This window comes from Pempheris klunzingeri, chromosome 21, assembly GCF_042242105.1.
Source record: "Pempheris klunzingeri isolate RE-2024b chromosome 21, fPemKlu1.hap1, whole genome shotgun sequence".
Classification (NCBI taxonomy): Eukaryota; Metazoa; Chordata; class Actinopteri; order Acropomatiformes; family Pempheridae; genus Pempheris; species Pempheris klunzingeri.
In genome coordinates, this window is record NC_092032.1 from 11,024,536 (window position 1) to 11,036,113 (window position 11,578).

The window sequence follows — 11,578 nt, forward strand, 5'->3', positions numbered from 1 at the left end:
GTGCGAGGACAGTGATACCGATACTAGTCAAAAGTCATAAAGAGGAGAAAAGGGCTGGGTGGGTGTCTGCTTAACAATGGAAATGGTGTCCAAGAGGTTCATCAGCACTGCAGAAGATCCTTTTTTCTTGACATTTACTGTGGTGACTGATGACGAGTGAATTTTCCTGCCAGTTAAGGTTTAGATATCACATGTTTACCAGCGGGTAATAATGACACACCATTTAATAATCTAAATCACTTTTATTAATTTAAGTTAGGTAGAGACACTAAACATTGGAACCACATTTGCTCTGCTATGGAGCAGTCTTCAGAAAATTACAAAAAAAAAAAAAGTTATGTCATACTGTCAAAAAAAAAAATGGCAAAAATTAAGAGGTAGAGAATTTAGGCTCATCACTGTGACTGAAGGAACGACGCCTATTGGAATGTAGTTGAAATTCAAAAACTCTTGTCGTCCCAAAAAGGTATATAAAATATTCATACATCAAATATGGTGGAGTCATTTTGGGATACTGGGATATTCACAACATTTAAACATTTACATTTCACTTTAACTGGACATTGTTGACAATGGACGGGAGAGTTAAAGTGTTACTTTGGAAGGAATAATGGAAAGCTAGTGTCTTTAATGCGTTACCCTCAACCACACATCAGTGTTGGGCCAGCGGTTCGCCTGCAGTTACAGCCTATGTTGGGTTATTAATGTTTTTAAACAAATAATATTGGTAACAGATAAATTTACAATATAAACACCACAGATCTTGAAAATAAAGACAAATGAGAAAAAATAAATGTATTTCCTCTCTGTTTCTCCCAGCGCAGTACATTCTGAATGTGTCACACATGTTAGTTCAACCCAGGACATTGACTCCCCCATCCGCTTTTCATTTGAGAGGTTGTTCAATACAGACCTGAAATAACAGGACCATTAAAAAAAAAAAAAAGGGGCCAATGAGTCCTGTTGCATTGGAAACTCCTGTGAACATCAGTCAGCCACAATCTGGCCTTTAAATGTCCCATCTGGAATGCGTAGACTTCATTATCAACATGTCTATAACTTAAGTATTTAACAACAACAACGGAATACGGTACATTTTATTTCTGAGATATTCATCTTGCTTCGTTTTAAATGGCACAAGCTGCAAACCAATTTCCTGACTGACTGAAAGAGCCTCTGCATGGGGCGACGTTGGGTAGTTTGAAATGCTGTGTTGAACCTTACTACACAGAGAATGCTGGCAGTGTAGAGAAAAATCAGAAATTACAGTGCATGTCTACAAAAATAAAATAAAAGTGAAATATTTTTTTACTGTTTGTACAGTAACATACTGTATATTTCCACAATGACACTAGATAAGGCTGGTGACTACATTACGTAAATAGTTAATTATTGGATACCTTTTCTGTATGATTTCAAAACTAGTGACACAGAATATAGATGTTGGTTTCTTTAAACAAACCTGAAAAAAACAAAAAAAAAAAAAGACAAAACAAAGTCAATAAATCCTTTGTGTAGTACACAGCTTTCTTTGTTCCAGAGGAACAATATGGTAAACCTTTGCATTTGCTCAATGCAAGTGCACCAGTCTAGATTCAGTCTTTCCTTCTTTCCTTCCGTCTTCCCCATTGTCATCCTCAGTGGTTGTTTCCTCATGCTTGCAGGTGTATGTGCCTCTGTTCACAGACAGCGCCCCCTAGATCCCGTTCTTCGCCTCGTTGTTGTTCATGGCCTCTTTTCTCTGAGCTAGGAAGGGGTACATGCACTTGTCAGCACCTAGGAACCGGTACATGCACACGATGGCCTCAAAGGGCAGGATGCTGCGGAGACAGGAGAGAGATGCCATTAGTGACAAAAGATACTTCTGTACAGTTTAGCGAGAGGTGATGCAGTAGTAAGGGAAGGGAGGGCTGAAATAAGGGGACGCATAGGGAGGAGAGCGGCACATCTGAATGTTTGTGGTGGCTCACCTTTTCATGAAGTTGACCATATAGACGATGCGAGGTGTGCAGATCATGGGCTGGTCGGTGAGGATGGCCCTCATGGCTTGTTTCACACAGAACTCTGGCTTCAGGGGGGGCAGAAAAGGCTCGATCTCCTTCCTGAAATTCAAAAATGAAAGTCACTAAAAGTGGCATCTCACTTAAATTATCCTCAGAGTTTAAAGAGTTAGAATTACAACCAATTTTAGTCATGAATACAGGCAGTTCTTGCACACAGGAGTAGTGACTGCTCCCAAAGTGGTGGGACAGTGAAGCCAAAGAATATGCCACCTGCTGACTGTAATCAAACAAAGTGAGGACTATTACAGCAGCGGGGGGGGTTTGTGGGGGTTAGCCCAGGTGCACCTGTTCTAAGTTTTTCCCCTGGGAAAGTCTCCCTCTTTGTTTGACCAATGGCATACAAGTGACTTTCTAATATCTCTAAACACAACGCAAAACCGTCAGCTGCTGCTTTGAAGTTCAAAAAGGTGTTTGTGTTTTAGGTTTTATATGGTGAAAATTACAGATGACAAACTCGTCCCAGGTGCAAGAAAGCTTTTAAAAAAAAAAAAGAAAGAAGTTTGTTCACAAAGATAATTACACTGGCCAGTGTGTGTGGGAGCTCACCTTATCCTGCAGCCTTTGAACATTCCCGTGTCTACCAGGTAAGGGCACACCAGAGTCATGTTGATGCCATCCTTCTCCGAGGCCTTCAGCTCATGGCTCAGTGACTCGTGGAACCCAATGGCACCGAACTTACTGGCGCAGTAATCCTGAGGGAATAAAGAGAGAACAGGTTAGCCCTGTAAAACTGTGCCCCTGCCCGCACCCAGGGACCACAGAACATTATCAAACATGCCCCGCGGGCACAGAGGTCTCTCCTTGCTGTTAATGACACAGCCACAAAAACCTGAGCGAGCCTGTCCGCTGTTCTACGGTTTCATTAGCATTCTTCTCCAGTGCATCAGGAGACCGCTCTGCTTGGCGGGAAGGTTTTGATGTGGTTCGCCGTGGAAATAATCTTTAAAAAAAGGCTTGGGCAAACACAGATGCATGCTGATAAACAGGAGGATAAAGAGATTTGACTGTGCCCACATGACAGACGAGGGCTTTGGTTCCCTGAAATTAATGTGCATGTCTGAAATCACATTTGAGACATTTCCAGGAAGCATAATAGGTTAACAAAAACTGACTAAACTTCATTCCCTTTGATGGGGGACTTCATCATCATGTATGAATGCCTGTACAACAAAAGCAAACGTGCAGCTATAAAAACAAAGGCAAATGGAGTAGTAGTCCCAGTAGACCATCTGAAAACGACACCATTCTCAGCCAAGGGGATAAATAAGAACACTGTTCTCTGAAATATCAAAATAAAACCTTCTAGAGGAGGCTACCCATTTGCTCCCTCTGTAGTTATGGAGATAAATGACTCCACTAAATATTTTAATATGCATTAAAATAACAAAGAATCTGTACTGGGGGAGGAAAAAAAAAAAAAACTATAGGAAGGAAAACCAAAACCTTATCCATTGAAAGCTGCTGTGAGCTGAATACTGAGTGAGCACCAAGTTGTTCACAAAGCAGTGATGAAGATGTCTCTGTCCCTTGGGGAGCTGTCAGCTCATTCTGGCCCCGGGGCCAGAGCCCAATGGGGGCCCAACACCCCCACTGCTGCAGATAGAGGAATCTATAAGAGGCTCCCCAATGCTCATCTGTGTCCCTTAATTTAACGGGTGGAGGGACAACTAGAGAAAGGGGGCCTAACCTCCCCCGGCCCAGTGTGCTAGCTGGCACTCTGAGGGCTTTGGAGAAAAGCACTGGTTTTGGATGGTGGGAACGATGGGATGTGTATGTGTTGTTGTGTATGATACTAACCTCCACTCCAGCTGTGCTGAATAAACCCAGGGAGCTGGCAACTGTCACAATGTGACCATGATTCAGCTCCAGCATCTTGGGGAGAAACGCCTTGGTGGTCTGGGGGAAGGACAGAAGAGACAGAAGGGCAAAGAAAAAAAGAAGAGGAAGGTTAGTTCACTTGTGCAGTTTGTCTGTGCCAAAGCCCTTTGATCCTCTCTGCCTCCCTCTCATTCCCTCTCTCCATGTGTTTCTCCCACTTCTCCATGGTGATGCAGAGAGAGGCGTCTGAATGAGAATTCATAACAGGCACAAAAAAAAAAGGAAAAAAAAAAAAAATCAGTCCGAGCACTGGAGGTGCAGCATTTCAAAGTATTGCGATTAAATTGAAAGGTTGAGTGTTTTCCCCCCCTTTGTGGTAGGTGTGACTTTTGAGGGAAGAGAAGAATGAGGGTTTTCCCCTCTTCAGGTATTCACTGAACAAACAGGTATACGTAGTGTGTGCTGCTGTACAATCTGTTCCTTTCCCACACAGATCTGGTGCCCGTCGTTGGGCCCGGCTCTAAAGACTTGGTGACAACACCAATCATAGGCCTCCGTTCACTCAACAACAATACAATTCAGCCTCTCGTCTACCCACACAGCCTTACGCCCTGTCCGAGCTGCAGTCAGCAGAACAATTGGTAGCAAGAGGAGCTCTGAGATGAAAGAGTTTCACCAGAGTGCCACGTGAGAGCCTGAGTGGTTCCACTGGCCAGGCCAATGAGAGTTAGTGAGGTGGTGAGAAGGGCATCCCTGCGGAGGAGATTCAGAAAGAGAACTTACAGTTGATTAACCTATGGATTCATTCCTCATGCTGCTCGTCTGCTGACTTTGGACACAGCATGAGTCAATCAGCAGGTGTGACATGTGACAGCAATGATAGGAACTGACCAATCACTCTCCCACTAGGAGGTCTACAAACAACCAGCAGGCCTTTTGTTGGTAGCACTGCTAGATCTATTCAAGTCAGATGCATAGTGAAGAACAATGCATACAGCCAAAAGCATTCTTTTGAAATGTCACTGAAGATGCGAATAAATACACTAAAGACACCTTTATAGCAAAATAACATGAGATTCCCAATGGTGCTAACAGATGACTCAAGTGTATAAGCAGAGGATAAATTAAGACAGATTAAAGATACAACTTTTGAGAATATAATGTTAAAAAAAAAAAAAAAAAAAAGTGAAATGTGTCTAGGTTTTTTTTTTCCCCCCAAGCAATTTTGAAGGCATCATTTTGGATTCAGGGAAATTGGGGTGAGCATTTGTTATTATTTTTGACAGTTTCATTCCAAGCTACCAATAACTGTGTGGTCGTATAGATGAAAGGTAACAGTTTCATTGGTTGGTACAGTATGTGAGCCTGGCCAGAGAAAATGATTCAGCCTCCTTTGTAAACATTTGCTGGCGGGGAGCACAGAGGCAGAACGTGCTTGGTACCTGGTAGTACAGCCATGAAACCACTGGCAGGGGAGGAAAAGCCTCATTAAAACTGCACCCGGAGATTAAGTGCGTCGGACCTACTGACTTCTACTGTAATCTCTGCTGTTTTTCACATCTACGTTCACAATCCTTCTCATTTTGTGAGGTGAATTAAAACTGGAAGCAAGTGGGGATATCAATGCAGAGAAAGGCTGGGGGTAAAGAAGACGTCACTCTTTGACGTTAGCCTACAGCCAGGTACAGTATTACTGATCTGACTCAACTCAAAACTTCTGCACTTTTCCAGGACATAAATTTTCAAGTTGCTGCAATATTCAACTCATTGAAATGACTGGGGGCCCACAGAGAGGCAGTGAGAGAACAAGAGGCCTGGGCAAAAGCTGAGAAAGGCTTCTGCAAGCCAGAATGGCAATGGATGACGGACCGAGTTGCGTGCAAATGAAGCATTAACTTAAGATATGCCCATACCTGACTTGAGCCAAAGTTTCCCACTCCCACAGCAACTTTCAGAGAGCTGTGAATGACTAGATCTGGCACAATCCTCCATGGCTAAAGCCAACACTCAGATACAACTGGACAATTTTGCTGAGTGGTCTGGAAATAACTGGAACTGATGGAGGAAAGGCAGATTCCCTCATCTGGAGGACGGGGCAAAACGTGAACAAACGGCCCATCTCTCTCCCACCCTTGCACGATGTCCTGCTTCTCATGGCAGCTCTGGCATGTGGGTATGACCCCCGCTGACCTCTCAGACACAAAATGTGTGAAGGCAACCAGGGGCTCGTGTCTTACATCAGAGCGGCCGTAATTGGGTCTCAACGCTCTCTTGTTCCGCTAAATTACCCGCTGACACAGTCGGGCCTCCTTGGCCTATGTGGGGGTGCCTTGCCCGCTGCACCCCCTAATTGGTGCGTGCCCCCAGGAGCATTTAAGCCACACAAAGCTTCTTGCAGCTGGGGTGTCAGGCTGCATTAGTGCTAACGCCTGACCAACAGGAATATGAACAAAATATTGGCCTTTGCGTAGGACCAGATGGCCATTTAATTGGGCTGACTTCTCCCAGGATGAGAGAATGAAGGAGAGAGAAAAAAAACCAAAAAAAAAAACCGCCTGAGCTCAAGAGCGCGTCTGATCCTTCAACAGATCTTGGAATTTGAGTGGGTTGGGTTTACTGCTCACCGGGGATGATGGATGCAGATTGGTCATGATGTGGTGGCCATGCTAGTAAGTGAGCTTCTGCTACAGCTGACTAAACCTCAAATCCCCTCCTGCTTGTACCACTCGTATCCAATTTACCTGCAAAGCCACATCAATAAGGCCAAGGAGGAAGCACTGCCAATGCTCTACAAACACCCACTTTAAGAAGAGCTGTAGAAACAATAGCTCTCAGCTATAAATCTAGGACTGAAGTCCTTAAAAGTAGTTCATTGTGATAAATCACTTATTCATAGATGACAAGATAAAATGCCAACAATGGATTTGTTGACTTTTCCTTGTTCTTAGCTCCCCGTTTTAATAATTTAATCCCATCTAGAGCTGAAACAATGCAACCACTTTCATAACTGATTAAAGTCATTTTTCCCCCAAGTAAAAATGCCAAATGTTCTTTGGTTCCAGCAGCTCACATGAGAAGATTGGATGCTGTTCTTCATCAAATTAATCTTTTGGTTTTGGACTGCAGGGCAGATAAAATCAAACCATTTGAAAACGTCACATTGGGCTCAGGGAAATAAAAAGGGCATTTTTCACTAAAACATGCTTGCCAGGTAGATAGGTAACGAAAAGAATTGTTAGTTGCAGCACTAATCCATCCCTTGAGATATGAACAGGTACATGCTCAGGGACAGACCCAACATCCAGTGTGGGGTACAGGTGCACCAGGCCTGCGGAGGGGCCCATATAAAACCAGTCAAGTAGGACCCTTCTGCCTGGCTGCCTCCTTTCTCTGGCTACAGCAGGAATGCGGCCTGCGGAACTTGGCTCCTGTCGCCTGGCATCTTGTCAAGCTGATCCACAGACAAGAAACCAATTGTCAGATAAAGTGGGTCAGCAGCAGCTTACCATTACCCTCTCGCCTCGCCTGTGGATGGGACGGCACTGCCTTCCTTCCTCTTTTCTTTCCTCTGCTCTTTTCCCGCCATGTCACTGTTGAGCGCTCTGTGCTTTCATGTAATCGCACAAGAGAGGTACCATTTCCACGAGACGGGGAAATTGCTGCTTATTGTTCATAAACCACCTGTTGAATAACCACCTGTTCATAAACCTCAAGATGCTGAGGATGATTTCCTTTCATGTCACTCTTCTAGACACCCACTAATCACCAAACGCAAACTCTGGTGGCACTTTCTGAAATGACTGCACATTCCTCATCATGGCATGATTAAAATCTGAGACTCTAAAAAAACACAAATCACAAGCTGGGCCAATCAAAGCATCAAACAAATTAAAGGTTATGACCCACTGCCTCATGGACTGAATCATAGCTGTGTTTGTCTGTGTCAGTGTGTGTGGCAGAGCCGGATAAACTGAGCTGTCCTCCCTGACTGCCATGCAGCTGCACCCACTGCCTCCAAATCAGGTTGGGAGGAGTCAGGGAGACCTGTGGAAGGAGGACGGAAGAAGTGTGGGGTCTGAGCTGGGCCGGTCTGGTGCACACACACACACACAATTACCATCCGTTTCCTGCTCATGCTCTCCATCTCTGTCTTATTCCCACTACAACAACTGAGTACTGACAAAATAAAAATCTTTTCCTCATCTGTGTTCTGGCCTCCCCTTGGCTCTTTCTTACACTCCGATGCTTTTTACAAGTAGGGAACGCTTTAAACATGCGGTCATGTGGCTCTTAAGAATCTGGGTGTTTGGGTTGATTTCAATTACTGGCTGGGATTAATGTAGGGAGGCTGAGACATTTTGGGGTTTGACATTGCTTCTCTGATGCTTCCCCAAGTGCCCAGAGTCATTCTGTTTACCTAAACACTAACACTTGAGACTATGTCCAAGAAATGTGGAGTGAGAAAATCTGTAAGTACAAATGACAAGAGCCAAGAGGCTCTTTGATTTTCTTCAGGAAACTCTGTAATATCCCTTTAGTGTCATTCTGTGAAAAGCCTTGACAGAATGGACCTAAATAAACATGGTTTAAAATCTACTTAAATCTTGTATGACTGTATGACTCAGCCCTAAACTGAGGGTATTAGTTGAGTCACAGACCACAATTAAGCCATTTTCAAAAACCTGCTGTTCAAAAAAGGAAAAATCAGAATCAAAAGGTTTGAGTAATGTACCACCTGCATGCAGTGAGTAACTGTATCGTGTTTGTGTAAAACAGGAAAGTGGACAGGTCCCTGTTAGTCTAAGCTCTATTCATCTAGCTTGTGTCTTTAATGAACCACATCCTCCTTTCTGGCTGTCGCCATTCATTAAGTCCCTCTTTCATCTGCCCCCCCATCCCTAAAGAAACCACGCTCTCCACAGAATATGGGAGAACACAACAGAGAGCTCCATTAAAAATCCCAAATCTGCCACCCAACCACTGGATCCTGACTCTAAATCCTGGATGTTGTAGAATGTGGAGATAGCCAGCAGAGAGGCACATGAATAGTTGAATGCAGCATCTATTAAGGAGGAAAAACACGACCTGTCTGACTGACAATACAAGAGATTTTCATGCTCAATTAGGGAGCTTCACAATCACTGTGGTTTCATGGTGTCATTGAGAATGTAGTTCTCCGTAAAAAAAAAAAGAGCCTGCAGCCAAAGTCTCAGAATGTACATTATCCGCTCCACTAGACACATTGCTCAATATAATCGTGACAAACACAATCAAAGATGAAATGGTCAATTCAGAGGCATTCTGTGGGGCAAAGGACACATTCTCAAGGCTTGCAATTCACTCCAATGGCGTATAAACCAATTTGTGCACAACTACCACAATTGTCCCACAGAGGTGGCTGTGGGCAAGCTATGCAATCACATGTCATTACTGGTGTATTTGGGACAGGAGAAGAGGGGCTTGGATTAAGGTCTGCTCTTCTCAATTGGTTTCTGAGTGCCAGGCTGCAACCTTTGCCTTTCCACACCCCCAAAAATACACAAGAACACATGAAAAAGCTGTGATAGCCCTAACCTGGCCTGCTCCACGCCACAGCTTATGCTTATCTAAAGTGCAACATTTTCACTCCATCAAGTCCACGTAGGCTTTCAGATAAGTATTCACACTGAAAAGCACAAGGAACAGAGCCAGACTAAAATCTGATCCACAACAAATCACAGCCTGCCAGCAAAATGTGGTGAGCTGATCCAGCACAGATCCAACCCACGTACAGAACCAGATGCTTTCATCGCACAAGTCAGATTTGTGCAGATCTGCGCGGCAAAAGGAAAGGAGAAGGAAGGGCTGACATACCAGGGGGATCATCACTGATTGGGGCTGCCAAAGAGCAGAGAAGAAAAGACGTACAAAGCCAAACCCGTGACTTTCCTCTGGCAGAGTGAAACCAAGTGGAGCTGAAATTTGAACGTGCCAGGGAGCTATTTATGGTCATACTTTCTCTATCCTGGAGGCACACATAAACACCTTTGATTCTTCAGTTTGGCACACAGAGGGATAAGATTATGAAGAGGCATGCGAGTCAGACTGGAAACATTCCCGTATACCCAACATTACAGTGAACACATTTGATAACACTGCGCTCATGGAAACTGAGGCAGATACATCAAACCATTACACAACTCACCCAGAAGTGTGCGTGGCAGTTGACCACCATGGTGCGCTCGATCAGCTCATCGGGGCACTCCAGGAGGTGATGGCCAGAGACGACACCCGCATTGTTGATCAGTATGTCCACCTCTCCCACCTCTCGACGCACCTTCTCAGCTGTGGAATACACACTCTCCCGCTTTCCCACATCACACACATAGGTGTAGACCTGCGGCTGGAAAGGAGGGACCTCCTCCACCCCTCCAACAGGTCCTAAAGAGGGGGGAAAAAAAAGATGGAGACACATTAAAAGTGGTCAATGGAAAAGTTTTGACATTTAAAAGTATTGGTGATTTAGTCATGACTATAATACTTATGGTTATGTTAAGGTCACTTTTCAGCTATGTGTTGCACACCATCTGAACAAGTACTTAGGAGTCAGACTTTGAGAGTGATGCCTGTGGGGCAACCATGTCCATGACATTGTAACACTCTGCTTACCAGACATTGTAGCTAGTGTGCTTGAAACATAATTTGCCACTGCAGAAATAAAACAGAAGGCGACCCGAAGCAAGCGATTTCGCTGACCGTGCGTAATAGCTGCTGACAGCCAAAGCGCTGCAAAAGAAGCGGACTCACCGTCTTTGCTTATGGGAGTGTCCAGCTCGTGGTATATCTGCCGCACCATCTCCGCCGTCTCCTCGTTGCTTTGGCTGTTAATGTCCCATAACACCAGTATCGCTCGTCTCCGGGCGAACTCCTTGGCGAAGAGCCGCCCGAGGCCGCTTCCAGCCCCGGTGATCACACACACCTGTCCCGCCACGCTCTTCTCCTTGGGCCGCACCACCCATTTGGCCCCGGCAGTAACAAAAGCCCAGAGCACCTTTAAAATGACCACGAAGAACTCCGCGATAATTATCATCATCTTGGCCGAGCTTTCAATCAACTCAAATAAGCGGCGGAGGAAGCGCAGGGAGGATTTCCCTCTAGAAAGCAGCAGATCGGTCGGGTCGTGCCGACAAACTTGGATCACAGTGCGGCCAGGAAGCACTACAAAAAACGCTAACGCACAAAAGTGGCGGAAAAGAAGGCGCAAGCAGGAGCACAACTTCTGAGTGAGAAGAGAGTTGAGGCGCCGCTCAGTCCTGATGCCGCTACAGTTGCAGTGAGTTATGAGCAGCTACTACAGACTGTGCCTCCCACTTCCTCTGCCGCTCCTCCACTCATCTCATCCTCACCCGCATCTCACTCGCTATTTATTCAGTCCACCCATCAGAGCTGGACCCAATAGGACGGAGACTTACGCGCCTGTCAGGATGAAGCGCCAGGTCCGTACTCCACAGTCAGAGGTGATGTAACATGAAAGATTTTACCTAACACTATTATGTTGACATTTTTCCCCCCACAGTTCATTATCTAAATGTGCCTTACACACGTCACTGCTGCTTTTCTGCTTTTATTATATTTGAAATAAAGTTATTTATAACAAAATGTAGCATTTTGATCTTTATTCGATTAATAAGAGATCTTATTTTAATCTTCTTTTTTTT

At 44.7% G+C, this 11,578-nt stretch overlaps 1 protein-coding gene across 1 annotated transcript; it reads right to left on the reverse strand.

The window, feature by feature from the left end:
- Nucleotides 1-222: 222 nt before the first annotated feature.
- On the reverse strand, nt 223-11,048 carry rdh10a (retinol dehydrogenase 10a). The gene is made up of 6 exons (XM_070852644.1): nt 10,668-11,048; nt 10,066-10,301; nt 3,861-3,959; nt 2,610-2,755; nt 1,971-2,102; nt 223-1,820 (listed from the first exon to the last, which is right to left on the reverse strand). The coding sequence occupies exons 1-6, from the start codon at nt 10,951-10,953 to the stop codon at nt 1,697-1,699; spliced, it is 1,023 nt and encodes a 340-aa protein (XP_070708745.1). The 5' UTR covers nt 10,954-11,048; the 3' UTR covers nt 223-1,696.
- Nucleotides 11,049-11,578: the final 530 nt, after the last annotated feature.